Here is a 23753-nt window from a genome sequence, read left to right on the forward strand (position 1 = left end):
AAATTCTCTTGTAATAGTTAATAAAAAAGCTAATAATGATATAAGAATTTGTATGGATCCTAAAGATCTTAACAATGCTATTAAGCGTGAGCATTTTTATATCCCTACACTTGATGATATTTCTAGTCGACTAAAAGGTTCTTGTCATTTTTCTGTCTTGGATCTTAGCAACGGATTTTGGCATATTCAGTTAGATGATAACAGCAGTAAACTATGTACATTTAATACCCCATTTGGTCGATATCGTTTTTTAAGAATGCCAAATGGCATAGCTTCAGCTCCTGAGGTTTTTCAAAAGAAAATGCAGCAATTATTTGAAAATGTAGAAATAGGGTTATATTTTGATGATTTATTAATATATTCTGATACTCTTGAGGGTCACAATAAAAAATTAAAACAGGTTTTAGATATTGCTAGAAAAAATAATATAAAATTTAATAGAGATAAATGCAAGTTCGGGTTAGCTTCTGTAAATTATATGGGATATAATATTTCTAAAAAGGGTCTGGAACCTGATGAGAAAAAAATTGAAGCTGTTACTAAGATGCAAAGACCAAGATCTGCAAAAGATGTACAACGATTCTTAGGTGTTGTAAATTATTTATGTCGTTTCATACCTAACTTTTCTGAGCTTACAGAGCCATTAAGACTTCTGACAAGAAAAAATATTTCTTTTCATTGGGAAAACCAACAGGAAACTGCTTTTCAGAAATTAAAAAAGCTGTTAGTTGAAGCACCTATCCTACAGTTTTATTCAGTAAAATGTCCTGTAGTGATTTCAACAGATGCCAGTCAGTTTGGATGTGGTTCTGTTTTACTACAAAATAATAAACCTGTGGCATATGCCTCGAAGGCTTTTACACCAACTCAGAAAAATTATGCAGTAATTGAAAAAGAGATGCTGTCTATTGTTAATGCTTGTTTGAAGTTTCACCAGTATATTTTTGGTCGTGTTGATGTGACAATCGAGACGGATCACAAGCCTCTTGTTGGAGTTTTTAACAAACCTCTAGTGGATGCTCCAGCTAGACTTCAAAGAATGCTTGTCATGTTACAACCATATAGTTTTACTATTGTTTATAAGAAAGGTAAGGATATGTTTTTTGCTGATGCTTTAAGTAGGGCTTTTCCAAAATCATATGATGAAACATTTGAAAATAAATTCAGTGAAATTGAATCACAGCTTCTAAGCATTACAGAGAGTTTCCCAATTTCAAATTGTAAAATTAGAGAGTTTCAAAAACAAACTGCAGAAGACCCTCATTTAATACAACTCATGAAATTAATTACAGAAGGATTCCCTGATAGTAAATACATAAATCAAGAATTTCAAAAATATTTGCCATTTAAAGATGAACTAAGTGTAGTTCAAGGTATAATTGTAAAAAATAATAAATTGCTTGTACCTAAACATCTAAGGGAAGAAACCCTGGATAAATTACATATGTCACACCAAGGAATACAGAAAACAAAATTATTAGCTAGGCAATATTTTTTTTGGCCAGGAATGTCAAGAGATATAGAAAATGTTGTGAAATGTTGCAATATTTGCCTATCAGAGAGAAAATGTAATCAGAGAGAACCTTTACTGCCTCACACCATTCCTGACCTCCCTTGGGATAAAGTCGGAATTGATTTATTTGTTTTTAATTCACAAAATTATATTTTAGTGGTTGACTATTATTCAAAATTCGTGGAAATGTCTGCTTTAACGTCACAAACTAGTAATAGAGTAATACAGTTCTTAAAACAAATTTTTTGCAGACATGGAATCCCTACAGTTGTGTTTTCTGATAACGGGCCTTGCTTTTCTTCTATGGAGTTCAGTCGTTTTGCTGCAGAATGGGGGTTTTCTCATAAAACATCTAGTCCCCATTTTCCTCAATCCAATGGTCAGGTAGAAAGATTTGTACAAACTGCAAAGTCAATGTTAAAAAAGGCATTCAAATCTAATAAAGATCCTTATTTGTGTATATTAGATTTAATGAATACACCAATATCAGATAAAGTTCCAAGTCCTGCTGAATTGCTATATAGTCGCAAAGTTAGAACAACTTTTCCTGTATTAAAATCAAATTTGAGACCACAAGTGGTAAAAAACAATGTACGGAAGGAATTAACACAAAGGCAAAATCAATATAAAAAGTACTATGATAAAAATACTAAAGAATTGCCTGTATTAAAAATTAATGATCAAGTTAAAGTAAAAAATTTTAATGAATCTAACAAAGAAAAATGGCTAGATGGTATAGTAGTTGAAAAACTGTGTAATCCGAGATCATATAAAATAAGATTATGTGGAACTAATAATGTTGTAGTAAGAAATAGAGCTCACCTAATAAAAGTAGAGTTGAAAAATGTAAATTCAGGTGAAGCTTCATGTAGTTACAATCAGTTTCAATATGATAATGCACCTTCTGCAAATAGCACACACATACGCGACACTGTTGAAAATTCATTAAATTCAAGTGTAAGTTCTAATCACTCTTCCAGATGTGATACAGATTTATCAGATCATGAAATAAATAATTCAACTGTAATCTCTGAGCATACATCTTTTAGAACAAGATCTGGGCGAATTGTTAGACCTCCTGTTCGACCTAATTTATAATGTGTAAGCAATGTATTTTATGATTTTATAATTTGGTAATTAACTTTCTGCTAAACTTTAATCATAGTGTATAAGCTGTTTATCTGTATATGTGTGTATATATGTGTATGGGTCTACATGTTTATTATTGTAATAGCTTCTAAGTTCTTGACATGTTCTTTTCTAGCGAATGTTGAATTATTATCTTAGGAAGGGAGATGTCATGATGACATCATTTAGATGGCTGGCATTCGCTAGAAATTGCCTATTCAATAAAGTGACAAAAAAGGAGAAGAGGAGGGAGCAGTCTCTCTCAGATGTCAATTTGAACCATGTGTTTTATTAATTTTATTTCATCCTATAATTATCCAATTAATCAAAACAAAAGTAAGTAAGCACACAAATATTATAGGGCTAGCGACTCTACATTCGTAAAAAAGGAACTGCTAAAAATCCGAAAACCCAGCCTCGGAACCCGGACCTGAAAAAACCAAGACGACATCCGCAACGAAAATGGACAATGAATTATGGTACATGGAACGTCCAAGGATTAAAAGGAAAAATTGAAGACGTAATCAAAGGAATGAGACAACACAAAATATCAGTATCCGTTCTTACTGAAACAAAAAGTAAAAGTATAGAAAGGTACCGGTAAAGGTATAGAAGAAATTGATAATTTTATCCACATCTTCAGTGGAGTACAAAAACATCAAAGAGCTGCCAAAGGAGTATCAATCCTTATCGATAAGAGATATAAAAATAAAATAACAAATTGGGAAGCAATAAACGAGAGAATTCTGACTGTCAACTTAAACATCTATGGACACAGAACCACAGTAATAGGTATATATGCCCCTACCGAAGATACATTAATAAACGAAAAAGACGCATTCCAACAAGAGCTTGAAGACACGATTTCTAAAATCGGAGATCAACGGGAGATATTAATGATGGGCGACCTGAATGCAAGAACGTGAAGAGAGAAGGACCACCTAATTGTAGGAAACTACGGGGAAGAAGTAACCAATGATAATGGAGAAAGGCTCATTAGTCTATGTCAACAATTTAACCTAAAAATTTTAAACGGCTTCTATCCCCACAAGGACATACATAAGTTCACTTGGCATCAAGAGACAAGACAACTACGATCGATTATAGACTATATTATAATAAAACAAAAATCAGAATGGAAAATCCAAGACACAAGGGTATATAGAGGTGTAGAATGCGGACCTGACCATTACCTACTAATATCTCGAATCCAAATCCTTTTCAAATATGCAATAAATGAAACATCGAAAGAGGAAAGAGAAGAAATAATCAAAGAACCCAAATACAAACTAACTGGTCAATATGACGACAGCACCAGGTTCCTATACCAGAACAGACTGGATCAAAACCTTGATCAAATTGACCTGACATGTAGCACTAATATAATATACGACAAAATAAGACTTGCGATTAAGGAAGCAGCCAGTGAAGCATTAGGCATGGAGGAGATAACAAATACCAGGAAAAATAACAACATAGTCTGGAGCAATGAACTTGAACAACAGAAACAAATAAAACAACAGAAATATCATAAATGTTTAAAATCACAAAACGCATATGATAAAACCCAATACCGCCAAGAATTAATCAAATATAAAAAAAATGTTAACAAAAAATGAGAACAATACCTGGGAACAGAGATGTAGGGAAGTGGAATGCCATTTAGGTTGAAGCAGATCCTCATAAGCTTGGAGGTTCATTCGAAATCTAAGAAATGAAAACAGAAATAATACAAACCTTCAAATGATTTGTTTTAAAGAAATGGAAAACCCACTACAAAGAAGAACTTCAAGAAAATAGACAGGAATACATAAATACATCACCAAAACACTACAATTTAAATGGTCAATTCGTAGAATTAAATGACGAATTCGTTGAGAGAATGATTAAATCACTAAAAAATAAAAAAGCATGTGGTCTAGAAGGAATCCCAGAGGAACTTATAAAAAATGGAACTGCAAAATTGGTCAAACTAATAACCATAATTTTCAACAACTACACAAATGGAGAAAACATACCAGAAAATTGGAAAACAGGATGGATAACCCAATACACAAAAAGGGTAACAAGGAAGACTGCCAGAACTATCGCTGTATTACTGTAACCAGCACCTTTAGCAGATTATATGGAAAAACTCTAAAAACTCTAACAGAAAATGAATATGCACCTTTAGAGATCGAACAACAAGCAGGATTCCGAGCAGGAAGATCCTGTATAGATCACATCTTCACGATCAACCAACTCAACGAAAAAAAAGTAGAGGGAGACCGAGAAATACAACTACTATTCGTCGATCTAACTAAGGCTATGATACCGTACCACTTTGTAAATTATGGCAAGTCCTGGAAAAATCCCCTATTAATATAACTTTAAAAAAATCAACGGCAGATTATCCAATAGCTTCATGGTGAATAAGGGACTACGACAGGGATGCAGCTTATCGCCAACACTGTTTAAAATCTATATAAATGAGGTCTTGAATAAGTGGCGGAAATCGTGTTCTGGAATGGGGATACAGCTAAACGACGACTCAACAGTATACACACTGCATTTTGCTGACAATCAGGTGGTGATTGCCCACGATAAAGATGATCTAATATTTATGACAAACCGGCTGTTTCGAGAATACAAAAAATGGGGCCTATACGTTAATATACATAAAGAAAACCAAATATATGTGTATAGGAGGACAGAAAAGTGAGTTACAACTAGAGGATGGTATGGTTATCGAGCCAACCTCTGATTATGTATACCTTGGAACGAGAATCCAACAAAGTGGAAGGACAGAATTCGAAATAGAGGAAAGAATTATGAAAGGAAAGAAGGAAATAGGAGCTTTGAACTCACTACTCTGGTCAAAAACCATATCAAAAGAAAAGAAAACACAGCTTTATAATAGCATCTTTAAAAGCGTGGTACTGTATGGATGTGAAACCTGGCAACTGAATAAGCGAACAGAACAGAAGTTGCTCGCACTGGAAATGGACTTCTGGGGAAGATCGGCCTGCATCTCCAGACTCTCACATGTAACGAATGAACAGGTGCGAGATATTATGAATAGAAAAACAAACATAATTGAAGAAGTCCAACAAAAACAACTTTGTTGGTATGGCCATGTACAAAGAATGGAGGAACATCGACTCCCAAAGCTAATAATGCAATGGCAACCCCCGGAAAGAAGGAAAAGGGGCCGACCGAAAACAACCTGGATAAGTGGAATCCAGAAAGCCATGTCTGAGAGAGATCTCCCACCAGGAGATTGGACAGATCGACACGGCTGGAGAATAGGAACCGGAAGGAGCAGGACGCTATAAACCGGTGTTATATTTTATTTTTGATGAACCATGTTACCAGTTAGTCATGTGCCAAAACTTAATGTGTACAATAAGTCGTCTTGGATTGATATCTTTTTCCATAATATTTATTCCCACAATATCTTGAACAACGTCGGAAATATAGAGGATCCCTGCAATAAGTCTTTTGTTATCTTAAATACGCTAGAGTATTCATTTTGTTTTACTCGTACACGGTTAGTCTGTAGATATTGAAGGTTTCTATTAACCAATCAGTTATCCCGATTTTTTCAGCGTTTTTCACATTTGTTTGTTGGGAACCGTGTCATAGGTCTTTTTTAAATCGATGAATGTCATGTATACCGATCTATTTTTGTCACTATTTTTCTCAGTGTATATGTATTCTATGTAGGACGTTCCTACAGTAAATCCTGCCTGATCACTCTCCGATTTTATTTTAGATAGATTTTTCCAGTTTTGCATTCAGTAGTTCCCCATATAACTTGTCAATACATGCCATCACACTAATGCCCCTGTAGTTTTCGAATTCCTTCCTATCTCCCTTTTTATGTATCGAGATAATAAATGCTTTGGACCATTCATCTGTTATTTCGTTCAGATTTATAGTGTTATTACTGAACATGTCTTGTACGATTCTGTGTAGTTTCCTTGTTCCGTACTTAATGCGTTTATTAATGAGTACTCCTTTTTTCTGCTGATGTTTTGTTCTTTAGAGTTCTTATGGCATTCTTTACTTCACTTCATTTACTTCATTTTCGTTCTTCATTTTGATATCATTCTTGTTCAAGTTCTTTGTCTGTCTCTGTATTCTTCCCACTCTTATTTTGATACGTACCTACTGTATCTTCTTCGTGGGTATTTTCCCTTAAAGAATTTAATATTTTCCAGGATTCAGATTTCCTTGTTCCTGCTATTTATTGTTTTATGTATACACATGTTCCTTCCCATTCTTTATTTGTTTCTTTTGACCTTCTTCGTTTTACTTTCTTGTCATTCTCTTTGTACTTCTGGTGTTCATACTTTTGATGTACCTATGTAATTTTCTTTTCTGTAATACATTTTTGGTTTCGTTTATTTTTACTTTGTGTTGGGTATTTCTTTTTTCGAGTTCTCTTAAAACTTCTAATGCCATATCTTTTATACCGTTGTACGTGCTTTTGTACGTTTCTTTGACGTTTCTGGAATCGAATGCTCATAACTTCTGGCACAGTATAAAGAGGGACAGTAGAACCACTCTCCGAAAAATTGGAAGTAAAATCTGTAGTCGCGCATGGCGACCGCGCAATGTTCTTAGTCACTTTTGCCCCACTCTCGCATTGCCATTCGCATAGAAACGTACGGCTTTTAACAGGGAAAACCCGCATCCACCACTGGTGAATTACCAATTGCGTACTGCCGGTATTACTTCCCGAGATCAAAGCGCCGACAGAGGGGTGATTTTACTGTGGAACCTCTATATACAGTGCTGCTGGTTTAATCTCCGCCTTCTATCTAGCTTGGATGTTCAAGGTGTAGGAAAAACCCATTGTTAATCGGCGTTCAATGCCACATTAGTCTCTTCTCTTTACTCGTGTATCACAAATAAATGAGTTAACAATTGAGTACAAAAAGATCAAGAATAATATTATATACTCAACCAAACTTTATATGGAATCACTATGTATTTGAAACCTGCAGAATTTGGAAACAATAGGTGTATTTTAGTTGAAATGATAAGAAGAGTGGCCATGCCCAAGGACTATATAGCAGGAGAAAGTTACGGGATCCTCACTTAGCTCGGTAGCACAAGATTGATCACGTAAATTGGTATCTTCAGCACCAAAACTGGAACATTGGAAAAGTGTGCTATTTTCAAACGAAAGTAAGATATGGAAAATAGATCATTAACGAATTCGTGTATTTAGAGGGCGAGAAAGACAAGCAAGGACGGAAACTGCCAGATCTGTTCACAAATATAAAAAAGGAATGTTCTGGGAAGAAATTATGATCGGTAAAAAAATCCTTTAATTTCCATTCAACCAAGTTTAATAGCTCGCAGTTATGTTGATTTGGTTCTATAATCTGTAGTTAGGCTCCGGAGAGGTGCAATGAAAGAAAATTAAATTTAGCTTTAATTCGCTTAAAATAATAAAAATTATCAGATGATTTCATATATAAGTTTGGTTGAGTGTAAACCTGCAAATTCATAAACACATCGAGGAGGAAAATCAGAGTCGACAAATCAAAGTTGTTAATCATCATAATTTTGAGCTGCAACCGCTGCTATTACCCTTTGTCGCACAATTCAGTATAAAATTACAATAGTCAATGTTTTTAGGATTTTTTTGGGCATGCGTATTTGCAAGGTTCATGAGTGTTTGCACCAACTGTATGATACTTAGCGAAATTCAAAGACAATTCAGTTCATTTGTTTTTTATTAAGCAACTTTACATTAAAGCCTCTCACAGTCTGTACAGAAGGTAATTTTCTACAAATACTTTCAAGTAAATTCCCTTAATGTTTACATAATTGTAACCCTAATTTAAATACAAAATCTTTAAAAAAGTTTAAATAGATACCAATTGTTTATTATAAAATAAAATACAATGCAATCAAATATACATACAAAATAAACGAATTTTTACAAAAAATAGAGACTCTGCTCATAAATAAAATACACGATCATCAATCGTCTAATGAATAGTCGAGTAATTTTGAGTAACATAAAAAAAGTAGTAATCACAAGACAATGAATATTTAAAAGGGATTAAATCACTTATTATATTATAACTAAATCACTGATTATAGTTAGGTTGGATTCAATATGAGTGGAATTAAAAGCGATATAAAAGAAAAATCCTGCTTGAATAAAAAATCCAATTATCTCTTTTTATGATACCTAAAACATTCGACAAAATACAGCTGATAGTTCCTCTAGTCTTCTCTGTGCGCCCAGGTAACATGCAATGCAAAATATTTAAACTGTAAACTACTATGTACTTGAGCTTTCTTTGTCTATTTTGTAGCAGAATACAGTGATCCATATGGATTAGCAGTTCTTACATACGGTCCCGATACCATACATAGTTCCATGGTAAGATTCACCCCCCTCTAACGGCTTCTTATTGAATCAGGAATAGCCCTACCTGGTATCATCGTGAATAAGACAACTGGCATATTCAATATTAAGACTTGTTGCTAACACACCTCACGACTCTGGACAAAAAACTACATTTCAAAAGAGTGGCGTAACCAGGAGGGTTTTGGGGGTTGCAACCCCCCCCCCCCCATCGGGATGTACTTTGAGCTCTATACGTTTAACACCATAAATATTCCATACAAACCAGAGACCATCCAGTAGTTGTAACTCCCCCTTAGGAACAACCTAGTTACACCGTTGTTTTAAAAATATAGTAGTGTATTTCAAGTATTTTAATTTTAATTAACGTATATGTCCTAAAAGTTTAGACACAAAATTTATTAGCTTTAATTTAAACGAAAACAAAATAATATTAAGTTGCCTTTGGAATAATATTAAGTTTTTTTACTTTGTATACGGTCAGTCCTTCTCGCTTTAAGATGTCGTATAAATTAGAAATAAGAAAAATTATCTATAAGTTGTTTGGACGGGTACCCAAAGCTGAAGAAAATTCCAGAATTGGAGAATTCCAGAATGGAAATATTTTATACAGAACCATTTGTAGAACAATAACGGAGTGCGATCTGGGAATACCGTGTCTAAATCAACCAAAAAGAGGAAGACCATGTGCATTTACTGCACAGAAGTCATAGGGATTGGTGAGAAGAGCAAGAAACCAGGTTGGAATGTCAACTAGGAGATTGCCTCGTCAATGCAGATCTTCTAAGAGTACGATATGGTTGGATTTGGGGAGGAATGGTCTTAAATATCGAAAGAGACGTAACTGCCCCAAATACTAAGTAGTATTGTCATTCGTATACCATTCGTATACCAAGATAGTATCGTCAACTGAGGCGAGTAAACTTTGCCAATAAAAAAATGATTATTTTAGATGATGAAAAGTATTTCACTTTGAGTACATCAACCAATTCAACCGCGATGTACACCAAATCTTCGTGGAATTTAAACAAGCTTACGATTCTGTTAGCAGAGATGCATTGTGGGAGACCATGGTAGAAATGGGAGTACCTGGAAAGCTGGTACGATTAGCACAGGTGAACACGGAGAACGCTTCCGCACGGATCAGAATTGGCAGCACCACGTCGGAAGAATTGCTTATTGACATCGGGCTTAGACGAGGAGATCGTCTCGCCCCCCTGCTGTTTAACTTCGCACTGGAACATGCAGTAAGGAAAGTTCAGCCACAACTGACAAACGGATTTGCCGCCCGAGGATCAAAAATACTATTGGCCTTTACAGGTACATTTATTAAGACCAAGTACATGTTGGTTACGAGGAACCCAAGACCAAGGTTTAGACAAAACGTAACAATTAATGAATACAACTTTGAAGACCTCAAGGAATTCAAGTACCTGGGAGCGATCATAACATCTGAAAATAAATATGAAAAGGACGTGGTAGCCAGGATCATTGCAGGAAACAGGGCATATTACTCATTAATGACCGTACTTGAATCAAAAATACTCTCAAGGCCAGCGAAAATAAGAGTATATAAGACAATAATTCGTCCCACAATAACGTATGGAAGCGTGACATGGACTCTGAACCAGCGGGAAACGACAAAATTACTGATACTTGAAAGAAAGATACTGTGGACTAGCTATGGACCTTGCAGAGAAGAGACAACAGGAGAAGAAGACACAATGATGAACTCCAGACAGTATATGGAGATGAAAACAGTACGGTACATTAAAGCAAACCGAATAAGATGGGCGGGCCACGTGCTAAGACGTATTTTAAATTTTAAATCATTTGTTATTCGTGCGGTCCAGGGAACTTTAAGGATTCGTTGATAAATCCTCATCTCAAATGCCTCTAGCTTATTCATTGTGTTTATTTTTAAAGTCCATCCTTCCATGCCATTTAGGAGCACCGACCATATATAGCATTTCGTGAAACTTAGTCTTAGGTTCAGGTCGAAGTCAGATTTCGTAGACGTTTCTGAATTTCATGAATGCACTTCTGGCCCTTTCTATCCGACATTTAGTTTCCATATCTGACATCCAGTCTTCACATAGCTAGGTTCCCAGGTACTTAAATTTTCTTACACGTTCTACATCTTGGTTATTATATGCTAGTCTTTAATGAATTATGCACGTGCTGTTTCAATACGTGTCTTAATTTCTTTGGTTTGGTCTACATTTGATGTTATCCATGTTCCTAAGTATTTGTAGTTATCCACACTCTCAATTACAGTATCTTCAATAGTTAATTGGATGTTTGCGTGTGCTGATTTAGTTATGATCATGAATTTAGTTTTCTTTAAATTCTCAGTCCGTACTCATGACAGTGTTCGTTAAGGCGTTGCATTACGTTCTGTAAATCATTGTTGTTATCCGTTATTATCACTGTATCGTCTGCAAAACGTAAGTTGTTCAAAACTTCTCCATTGATAGATATACCTTCTATTGAATCCGAGAGCGTTTCTTGAAATACCGCTTCACTGTAGACATTGAAAAGTAGTGGAGACAGCACGCAACCCTGACGGACTCCTCTCTGTATTTTGATATCTTGGGTGTCCTGGTTGTCAACTCTTACCTTGGCAGTTTGATTCCAATATAGATTAGATATAATTTTCATATCACGACTGTCAATAATTTTGGTTTTTAATGTATCTACAAGCTTTTTATGTTGAACTTAATCAAATGCCTTTTCAATTACTACAGTGCATTAAAAAGGAAATGATGGTTGAGATTTGTTGCTCTGTCTGAAATTGTTTTCATTTTAATTGTTGAAATAAAACTTAATTATTCGATTAGCATAAAATTAGGACTGTTTCAATTATTTAATATTTAATTTTGCCAAGGTGTTCCACTTGATTTAGAAAGTATTTATAATTTACTTAGTTCAAAGCGAATATATTGTTAAATATGTACATAGACATTATAAGTACGTAATTATAAATTTATTCATAATTTGCTTTGTTCAATTTCTTTGCTTTATGTGTCAAATTGTGTAATACAGTTAGATAATCTTTCTAAGCCAAACAAAGATAAAAATAACTCTTTATATTTTTCTAACCCTGCACTGCACTGTCATTACATGAGTTATTTTTGGCTGTCATCTCTTTTAGTTCGTTATTTCTTCACTATTTCTTGTTCTGTAGATATTTCTATTGCTATGTGATCATCTACAATTTGATATCTACAGTTTGTTTTCTTTACTACTTCCTTTTTATTTACCAGTTCTGTAAAATAATTTTGTCAATTTCTCATTCATTCCCTTGATTCATAAAGGTACTAGTACACTTTAGAAGACCAAAAATAAGCATTTTTTCAAGATTTTTTTTCTTAGAAACCTTATTAGAAATGAACATAAAACTTTTTACATATTAATATCTAACTCTTAGAGAATACAAAAAATATAATATATTTTTTATATGAAGAAAGATATTATCTTTTTTCATTTATGCACGTGCACTAATATTGTAGAGAGCGCCAAAGTCGAGGCCTCGAAAAAAAAATAGGTTTATTTCGTGACAATTTACCACCATTACTGAAAAATTCCGCAAAAAAAAAGATTGCACGGAAATTTGAAAAAATTTTGTGAAAAAATCGCCCGTTTTTCGTCAGTTTTTCATGGTTAAAAAATATTTATTTTTTATTTTTTGATCAAATTGTGGTAAATTGTCACGTAAGAAACCTTCCTTTAGATTAGCTGTCCGCCATCATTTTTCGAGGCCTCGACTTTTGCGCCCTCTACAATATTAGTGTACATACATAAATGAAAAAAAATATATTTTTGTACTCTCTAAGAGTTAGATATTAATATGTAAAAAGTTTTATGTTCATTTCTAATAAAGGTTCTGAGAAAAAAATTCTTGAAAAAAATTATTATTTTTGGTCTTCTAAAGTGTACTAGTAGTACCTTAATAATATATCGTCATCATTTTTTAGATATGGGTTACCTCGTAGAGAGCTTCGTAGAAAAATTTCTTTCTTTTTATAAAATTTGAAGAAATATTCCTCCAATATCAATTTCTTCCTCATCATGTGTTGTTGTTGGAGCATATGCTTGTATTAGTTTCATTCTTGTCTTCCTGTTAATTTCTACTATGATATATCCTACTCTTTGATCAAAAATCCTATTCCTCCATGTTTCGTCCTCCTTTTCTTTGTACTTCCTCCAATATACCATTCATAATTTATTATTTACGTAGTTGCGAGTATTTTTGCTCAGACAGTATCTGGAATAGACATAAGTATATAAAAGCTCTCTGGATAACAAGGATAACACAGGATAACAGAAGTGTTGATAGATAGGACGGAAATAAAGGCTTTGAAAATTAAATACTTAGACCTATCAAACATTATAGAAGAAAAAACAGGCGTATTCTCAGAGACACATCTGTCAAACAGATCCCATCAAAGACAGGAATATTTATTCTTACTCGTCTCTATTATTCAAGAAAAGTCTTAAGTCAGGTAGATTACATGCGAATATTCCTGTTTTTTAGCATGCTATTTTTTCTCACTCTCTATTTTAATGAGTGCTAATTAAAAAATCCATTTTATGAAATTGACCAATACCCAATTGATCAATACCCAATACTCAATATTCAAAACTCACTAAATGTAAAATGATCACCTTTATTAATAGGCTATTGATAATGTATTTTAGAAAGGAACTACAACGCTAACGGGTTTTATTGTTTCATATAATCAATGGGCCTCTAAATATGAAAAATCCGCGGAATGCTACCATTTAAAGGGGTGCGTTTTTGAGAAAGGGGTGAATTAGTCTCTAGACACAGGGCGAATTAGGGTGGGTTCTATGCACTTTTGGTACAAACACGTCTACAGGAAAATTGTTTCAGGTTAAATTTACTATCCAAACATCACATTTTAAAGTCAAAAAAAATTTTTTTTTTACAAAAATATATTCAAAAGAAAAGCAAGAAAAAACCCACAAAATATAGCAATTTTGTTTTTTGCTCCATAACTTTTTTGCACGGGGATATAGGTATAGGCATTGCTCCACAAAAAAAACTTCCATCCTAGCTCTTTAAAATGACGCTTGGTAGAAGTGTCTATGATTTATAGTTTCCAAAGTATGATTTTTTAAAGTTCGCCCTTCATAGCGATTTTGGCTAATTTTCCTTGTTACTTCTCAAACACAGTTTTGTAACTTTTTCTACGTAGCTTCAGGTGTGTATGCAATGTTTCATTTAATAGAAAGAAAAGTAAATTACCTTTAAAATGGTCTATTTCAGAAGGCTGTATGTATGACTATTTCTAAACAAGATATGGTTGTTCAAAATTTTATACTTTTAAAATGATTTTTGATATATTTTACGATTATTTTTAAATTTCTTGTTATAACTTTTTTATTGTATATTTAGGTATACACATTGTACAATAAAAAAGAAAGCTTATTCACTTTACTTTAAAATCGTGTATTGTAAAAAATTCTAGGGATATTTTTAAACAAGATATGCTTTTTCAAAATGTGACATATACACATGCAATAGGTCCCACTAAGTTGGAACCGTATGGAAAACTTTTTTATTATTAACTTTATGAAAAAAATTTATAAAATGCACTGCATAGCCTAAAACGTAAGATGCAATCATCAGATATAAAATTTTATCAATAGTGTACGAAGTATGTTAAAAAATATGAATTTCGCTCAAGAGTAAAGTACTTTTATATTTCACAATATCGAAAAGTATTATTAAGAAAAGTTATTTGGGATTAAAAATTATGTTAGAATTAGAATATGCAATTATATTCTTCTAATTGAAAAAAATTTAAATTTTACTCAAATTACGGATACCCTTGGATATCCTACGGATATCTTGTTTAAAAATAGTCCTAGAATTTTTTGCAATACACCATTTTAGAGTAAAGAAAATAAGCTCTTTTTTAATTTCACAATGTATATACCTAAATGTATAAGAAAAAAGGGCATAATGAGAAATTTAAAAAATAATCATTAAAAATATCAAAAATCATTAAAAGTATAAAACCTTGAAAAAGCATAACTTGCTTAAAAAGAGTCGTATAACCTTAGACAATAGACCATTTTAAAGGTAACTAACTTCTCTTTCTACTAAATGTACCATTGTATGTACCTAGAAATGAGTAAAAAAAAGTTTTACGAAATGTTTGCGACAGACAATGTTTGCGAAATAATGGGGAAGATAGCCCAAAAATGCTGTGAGCGGCGAACTTTGAAAAATGCTATTTCGGAAACTATAAATCCTAGAGACTTTTACCAAACTTCATTTTAAAGAGGAAGGATGGAAGTTATTTTTCGCTGAAGCAATATCTATACCTATATCCCTGAGGAAAAAAGTTATGGGACAAAGAACAAAATTGCTTTCCTACGTGTTCTTTTCTTGATTTTCTTTTGAATATATTTTTGTAAAAAAAATATTTTTGATTTTAAAATGTGATATATCGATAGTAAATTTAACCTGGAACAATTTTCCTGTAGATGTGTTTGTACCAAAAGTGCATAGAACTCACCCTAATTCACCCCTTTCTATTGTGCCTTGGGAGTAATTCACCCCTTTCTCAAAAACGCACCCATTTAAATGGTAGCACTCAGCGGTTTTTCAAATTTAGAGGTCCATTGATGAGACAATAAAATCCCGTTAACGTTGTAGTTCCATTTAGCTCTCTTATTTTGAACATAATCAATAGCCTATAATATATGTTTTCGCTGTATCTATTAGTAAATAGTGCACTCTGCTGTATTACTACTATCAGTTATCAAGACCAATCATCTACTTTAAAGGCAGGTCTTATACAATTGTCAGATGCGCAAGATTATACAAAGTAGTGTCATCCAAGTTGACGTTATTACTATCTGAATATTGTTTATTCTCCTCATTTAGTTGCATGCTACCTATTAAAAATGGTATCCGTAAATTAGGAGATTCCTAAAACAAGCGTATTGAAGTTCGGGAAGATTATATTGGATAATGTATTTCAACCTAAAAAATCATGTAGTTCTTATAGAATTATAGAGTAACAAATCTTATTGAACAATCTATCATCACATGAAAGCTTATTTGAATGAAACTAAAGAGAACTAATAATATTAGTTCAAATGTAAAGGTGGCAGTAAAAATACTAATTATTTAGTACTAGTAAATACATATCCACGGTAACAAAAAAAAATTAAATACATATTCTATATTTTTTGGCAGTAAGTAATAAATTTTTGTTTTTCTTTATGATATTTTCTTGCTTTTTTTTTAATTAGTGTCATTTTGCTTGTTAGGGCAGTCAATGAGGTTATTTGGCTCCGAATTCCATCCTACTACATCGATTTACTTGATATTTTCTCAATAAGTAGAGAATAGCTCAAGAAACAAAGTCTACCCTATCTCGATGTGCGCTTTTATCTTGGGGGTGGTTCCCGCCCCTTTTCCGGGGTGTAAAATTTTTTGGTTAAAATAACCACGGAAGTGGCTAGAGAACCTAATTCTGAGCAAAAACTGTTTAATAATTTTTTTTTGAAAACTCAATAGTTTTTGAATTATTGGTGGTTGAAAATTGGTCGTTTTCATTGAAAAATGACACCTTTTCGGGCGGTTTTTTGCGAATCCCTTAAAATCTATGCATCTAACGAAAAAAACTATACAAAACATTTTTGTAGCTTATAAAAAAACAAAGAGATTCGTTCCTTCATATATCTTATAGTTATAATACAAAAAGAGATATGGTAGGTGAGAAAAGTTTGTTTTTTTGGTGCATGCTGAAATCGGTGTATGGCTTGAAATAAAATAGAAACAGTCGATTTTAGTTGTATAATGCTACCAATACCTTTTGTAGTGATATGCTGCAAAAAAATTGATTACTAATGGAATTTAAAAAAAAATGTGAAGTACATTTTTAACCCCTCATCCATCAGAATTTAAATGCATCGTTTTCCTTCTACAATACTTTTTATTATAGTGTTATTTCTATGTTCACAAAGTTCGACGGGTTTAAAATGAATAGTTTTTGAAAAAAATAAGATCAAATTATAGAGCGCATTTTTAAATTTTCTTAAGAATCTTCCTTTTTCTCCATGTAACTCGAAAATGATAAGAGATACGAAAAAAAGGTACCACACAAAAATGTAGGATTTTGATGAATAAAAATTTTGTTGTGTGTTTCATTATTGTATCTCTTATCATTTTCAAGTTACATGTAGAAAAAGAAGATTTTTAAGGAAATCTAAAAATGCGCTCTATAAATTCTACAGTGCTAAAAGAGTATAAGTCAAAAATGAAAATTTTTTATTAGAACTTTTCAAAGTCTTTTTTATCACTGATGAAATAACTATTACAACTAAATATGAAAATGGTGACGAAATATGATTAATAAATTAGTAATTAACTATTTTACTTTCTACTTTGGTAATACCTTATTAATTATATAATTCAAAATATAGAAGAATCCCGAAAAATCTTTTTTATGACTTATACTCTTAGTACATAGCACATTAGAATTGATCTTATTTTTTTTTTTCAAAAACCATTCACGTTGAACCTGTCCAACTTTTTGAACCCGTACATAATTAAAACATTAAAAAACCGTACATTAAAATTCTAGTAAATGAGAAGTTAAAAATATACTTCTTATTTTTTCTTAAAATACATTAATCATCAATTTTTTTGCAGCATATCTCGCTTAGTTTGAATATATATACCTTTAATGTTGCCCTTTTCAAGTACTACAAAAGGTGTTGGTAACATTATACACCTAAAATCAACCGTTTGTCTGATATTTGAACATGCACCAAAAAAACAAACTATTTTCACCTACCATATCTCTTTTTACATTATAACTAGATTTATAAAGGAACTAGTCTCTTTGGTTTTTTATAAGCTACAAAAATGTTTTCTATATGTAGTTTTTTTAGTTAGATGCATAGTTTTTAAGATATTTGCAAAAAACCGTTGGAAAAGGTGTTACGTTTCAATGAAAATGGCCAATTTTCAACCACGAATAACTCAAAAATATTGAATTTTAGAACAAAAATTGTAGTACAGTTTTTGCTTACAATTAAGTTCTCTAGCCACTTCCGTGGTTATTTTAACCAAGAAAATTTCTACCTCCGAGAAGGGGGTGGGACCCACCACCAAGATAAAAGCACACATCGGCATAGGGTAGACTTTGAATTGGGAGATAAGTAGAGGCTATTCCCAAAATTTCAGTAGGATAGAATTCGGAGGTAATACCCTATTTTTGCTCCCATTGACTGGCGTATGTAACAAAAAAATTAATATGATCTTTAAATCATATATCTAACTAGTAAGGTTCAGTTTGTACTGGACTATTATAAAGTAATATATCCAAGCTTAAAAAACGGAAATAAAATTTAGACATCTTGAAATAGTTTAAGAAACATTTATTTTATAAGCAAAGTCTTATAAGATGTCATGGCATATTTACAGAACATTACAAGATGTACAGACCACATTTATTAAGAGAGAAAAAAAATTTGTAATAATTATACAAACATCCCACTAAAACTGGAATGAAGCTCTTAATAAAAAATTAAACGTTATTATAAGTCTAGGTCTCGTAATTTTCCATAATAAAAGAAGACAGTTTACATTAAAAAATACACAGTATCTCATATACAAAGAATTGGCAATGGCGTTTACATTTTTTACAGTTCACGATTTTTGGCAGGTTCAAATAAGAAGAATCCCAAAAAAATGTTGATAGGCAAACGAAATATCTAGAGAATTGAATTGCCTATTTTTTGCTCTAATAAACAGATAACATTACATCATTTCTACCATTTTTTATCGAGTGGAAGGTTGGACCTTACAAAACCACCACAATAAAAAATGTTTACTCTTAAAATCGGCTTAGATTCGTTTATAGTAAAAATTTTCAAAATAAAAGAATTCTTTCAATCTGGAAGCCAAAAGCCAAATAACACGTTATAATTTTTGATTTATTTCCCTAAAGATTGATAAAAGGTAACAAGAACTCAACTAAAAGGTGTAGTTCCCTGGGTTGGCTGTATACCATATAGTTAAAAACTCGTAACATGAAGTATGTAAAAGGTATAATTAATAAAATTTTAAAAATCCCAATGGAATTAATAAAATAGGTTCATTCAGAACGTTTTCGGACCTATCAGTCCATCGTCAGTGAATCTAAAATAGAATAAGTAATCCCACTATTAAAATTGAAAAGATGGTTGAAATTACGAACGTTAAAAATGTGGTTATGATTACTTACTCGTATATATAGTTATACTCTATACTCTATATAGTTAAAAAGTTTATACGAGTAAGTAATCATAACCACATTTTTAACGTTCATAATTTCTACATCTTTTTAATTTTAATAGTGGGATTACTTATTCTATTTTAGATTCACTGATGATGGACTGATAGGTCCGAAAACGTTCTGAATGAACCTATTTTATTTAATCCATTGGGATTTTTAAAATTTTATTGAATATACCTTTTACATAGAAGTGGTTTTACTTCATGTTACGAGTTTTGTTACAAGAAATGTTCGATTCAAGCGCAGATTGGATGTAACGATGTTTTCTTTAAGATTCGTTTCAGAAATCAAGTTACGGATGCGGAGTCCAAATATGACACTCACAATGTTTAGTTGCTGAGATATCATCGATTAAGGTTGAAGATGTGCGTAATTTTTTGAAATACCTTCAAAATGAATCTTGTTTTAAAAATGCATATTCTCATTGATTTGATGATACAGGAATCTGTAAGAACTTTTGTGATACGGCTTTTAGGACACGAGATACCAACAAAAATCAATATCGGCTAAACAAATAATGATGGTCTTAAGGTGCGAGCAAGCTCACGTTACTATGTGAAATTTGGTGAGTTTTGTCGAGTTTTTAATTGGGGTTGTTTGTTCGGTTATGGATAATGTGTGTTAGATTAGGTTCGGTCATACTGTTCTACAATACACTGATAACGCGCTAATAGTAACAGATAACCTAGAAAATGTACAGTATTTGCTGAAAAACAAACACTCATACCAGCAAGTACGGTCTAAAACTGAACATCAAAAAGACTAAAGGACACCGCACACATCTTATGGAAAATATAATGTCACTCAAATGAAATAAAATTTACATGAATAGATGCGTCCTGAAATTTCAATAATTTAATACCATTGCGCCAACTCTGAATAATTTTGCTTAATTAGTGCGTTAATTGTAATTAAAGTTTATCGAAATCGCATTTTGAAGTCCATAGAACTGTCATTCATAAATGATATTAGTTTAGCGGCTATTGAATACAGTCTATTCACCAGTAGCTTAAGCCGATAGAGGCGGTACAACTAACCAAATTATGCCTACTTTATTATCAATAATAATAGGAAAAGATAAGAGTGAGCCTCTGCCTTAATCCCTCGAGAAAGATTTATGGAGTAAGCGAATCACAAGATCTTTTTTCTCTCTTTGACACACGTACATTCCCATTTGATTTTAGATTTATTTTTATCAATTTACGCTCTTGTTAATCAAAATAGTGAGTTGGCGCAATGGTATCAAATTATTGAAATATCAGGACGCATCTATTCACGTAAATTTTATTTCATTTGAGTGACATTATATTTTCCATAAGATGTGTGCGGTGTCCTTTATGATTGTAACAAAGAAGCTATACAAAAAATGTGAATTTAACCATAAATAATAAGCAAAATGAAAGAGTTACGTCCTACAAATATTTAGGGATTTGGTTCACTGATACTAATGACCAGACAAGAGAAACTAAGAGGAAACAGTAGCGATCAACAGGTAGCGAAAACGCGTTCCAAGATTGCGGCTGTAATTTTGAATATTTTTTCGAGATATTTGGCACACGTATTCGTAATATAATAAAGAATGGCGGTACAGAGCCCAATTTGAAAAATATATTAATATGTGGAAATTACTCTGTAATTAAATACAATATTAAAAAAACGAGCCTGTACCGCCATTAAGAAGAACAAAAAAATACACTTTCTTCAAATAAACTTTTTTATCAGATACCTAGATTTTGTGTCATTTTGAAATAAAAAATTTTAGTAGTTCCAAAATGACACAAAATCTAGGCATCGGATAAAAAAGTTTATTTGAGGAAAGTGTATTTTTTTGTTCTTCTTAATGGCGGTACAGGCTCGTTTTTTAATATTGTATTTAATTACAGAGTAATTTCCACATATTAATATATTTTTCAAATTGAGCTCTGTACCGCCATTCTTTATTATATTACGAATATGTGTGCCAAATATCTCGAAAAAATATTCAAAATTACAGCCGCAATCTTGGAACGCGTTTTTGCTACCTGTTGATCGCTACTGTTTCCTCTTAAGAGGCGAATAGAAATAGCGAGACAATCATTTATAAAAATGAAAAGTTCCTATGCTGCCGAGACATAAATCTGAAATTGAGAACGAGAATGTTAAGGGCTATGTTTTCTCCGTTCTGATGTACGGCGTGGAAGCTTGGACACTAAAAAAGATAGATATCAAAAACATTGAGGCATTCGAGATGTGGTGCTAGAGGAGAATGTGGAAAATACCATGGACAGAGAGAATAACAAATCAAGATGTTTTGCTGAAGACGGAATGCAAAAAGGAATGCGAAGTCATAAAAACCATACATTCGAGAAAACTGGAATATCTAGGCCACATAATGAGAGAGGGGAAGTACTCCCTGCTAAGGGAGTACTAAGGGAGTCCCTGCTAAGTACGTACGAGGATTTCCTGGTTACGAAATTTAAGGGAGTGGTACGGGTGCAGTTCAATATAATTGTTCAAAGCTGCAGCCAATAAAGTTAAGATTGCTGTGATGGTAATCAACCTCCGATAGGAGTCAGTACTGCAAGAAGAAGAAAGTTAAGTCAGGTTCTAGTTAGATTTGGGTGGGATAACAAAGGGTAGGTTTCAATATCTAATTCATTTCATTTTTATCTCCCCCAAAGTGGAGGTGAATGAATAAACGAACAGAGTTCAAATTTAAAATATTTTAATTTTCGATATCTTGGTATCCAGAAACCGATTCACAAAAATTTACACAGATTCGAAAATAGCATAATCAAATTGACCAGAAAATTGTGTATTTTGAAAATTTTTACATTTATGCCATTTTTCAGCTTGAATCATCCATGAAATGAAGAAAACTACTTCTACATGAGAAATCACTACAATGTCACTAAATGTGCAACTGTTTATATAAACAAACATAAGTTAAAGTCAGTCGTGGAGGTACTTAAAGAATTAACAATAAACAATGTTTTTTAATGACTTCATTGCAATGTATCGAATTGTAAGGGGGGGAAGTACTTATTAATTATTCTGGGCATCCCAAAATAAAATATTGCAAATCATTTCAAAGAAAACAGTTTTGTTTACCCAAAACTTGCTGCTGGTGTAGATAAAACGGCCAACAATGTCGAAAATTCGCATTTAAAAAATTAACGCTAAAAACTTTTTTTAATCGAAGATTTTTAAGAAAAAGAAGATTAGAAGTAGTGATAATCAGTACTTCAAAAAAGTTCGGTAAACAAAATGATGCATTTAATGCCCCGATATCATTGCAATGGAACTACTACATTTACAGAAACTAAAAAAGGCTTTTAAGCAGATATACGGATCTTATAGTTCTGTACATTTACCTGCTGAAAAGTACCATTAAAATATTGCTGGAAATACCACTAAAGATTCAATAGAAAACTATCAGCTATTGGACTACACATTGCAGAAAATTTACCCATGAATATTGAAAATGTACCCAAAAACAGACAATAATGGTTGTATAAAACCCATTATCTGCAAAAGTATCAAAACGGCTAAAAATTATTCAACCACAAGTTAACAACATTGCCAAATCTCGATTTGTAATAGTTCAAGTATCATTATATCAGTCTACTACAAGTACTTCATCTAAACATGACTTTCCAAAGACAATACGCCTTTACACTATATACATTCATTAGTAATTAGTTAATATACAACTAGTCTGCATCCAATAGCAGTACAGCTGTTTATTTGGGACGCGATTTGTTCAACGAAGACGAAATATTTTTGCGTTATTAAAAGGTTGATCATTCGAAACATCGTATTAGCAAAATACCATCTACGACAAATAGAAACACTGGATATTTAATAAATAAATTTAAACAAAAAGCAATTCATATTTACATTCTGGTATGTTTTTTTTTACTTTTTTACCCTAAAAATTTCGTTTTTTTATCCTCCTTTTAAACTAAAAATATTTTCTTCGTCAAACAAATATTCCCGCTCTTTTATAGGCTATATGTGTTCTCTTAAGAGTTAAATCAAGTCAATGGGGATCAAAACGAAGAACAGTGTCACACATTACTCGATAAAAGAGACGAAAAATTATGGAATGCAAAGTCACTACAACACTGCTCCTTTCTTATCAGTCTGGTATTTGGGGGAGCACGGGGACACTCATTTAGTCGGGTAGGGGTTAATCACTGTCACGGCGGCTGCCTGCTGACTAGCTAACACTGCAGCTGAAAAACAAAAACATAATGTTAGTAATATACTATAGAGAATTCATATACAGGGTGGTGAATTGGAAAACGGGCCATATGAAACTCAATGTACAATTATAAACTGTTGAATTCCTGCTTCCCCAATTATTCTACATCAAAAGACATGAGAAAATATTTGTAGAGGATTGAAATCTTTATTGAAAAAAATTGTT

At 32.5% G+C, this 23753-nt stretch overlaps 1 protein-coding gene across 4 annotated transcripts in view; it reads right to left on the minus strand.

The window, feature by feature from the left end:
* Positions 1-8352: 8352 nt before the first annotated feature.
* The window catches only part of LOC126890503 (zinc finger protein 609-like), a 503875-nt gene continuing 488474 nt past the window's right edge, over positions 8353-23753 (minus strand). For all 4 annotated transcript variants that reach the window (XM_050659489.1, XM_050659487.1, XM_050659488.1 and 1 more), the window contains one exon: positions 8353-23559. In XM_050659489.1, the coding sequence (XP_050515446.1) occupies positions 23495-23559 (65 nt within the window). In that variant the 3' untranslated portion in view covers positions 8353-23494. The remainder of the gene's footprint in view (positions 23560-23753) is intronic.

This window comes from Diabrotica virgifera, chromosome 8 (assembly GCF_917563875.1).
Source record: "Diabrotica virgifera virgifera chromosome 8, PGI_DIABVI_V3a".
NCBI lineage: Eukaryota > Metazoa > Arthropoda > Insecta > Coleoptera > Chrysomelidae > Diabrotica > Diabrotica virgifera.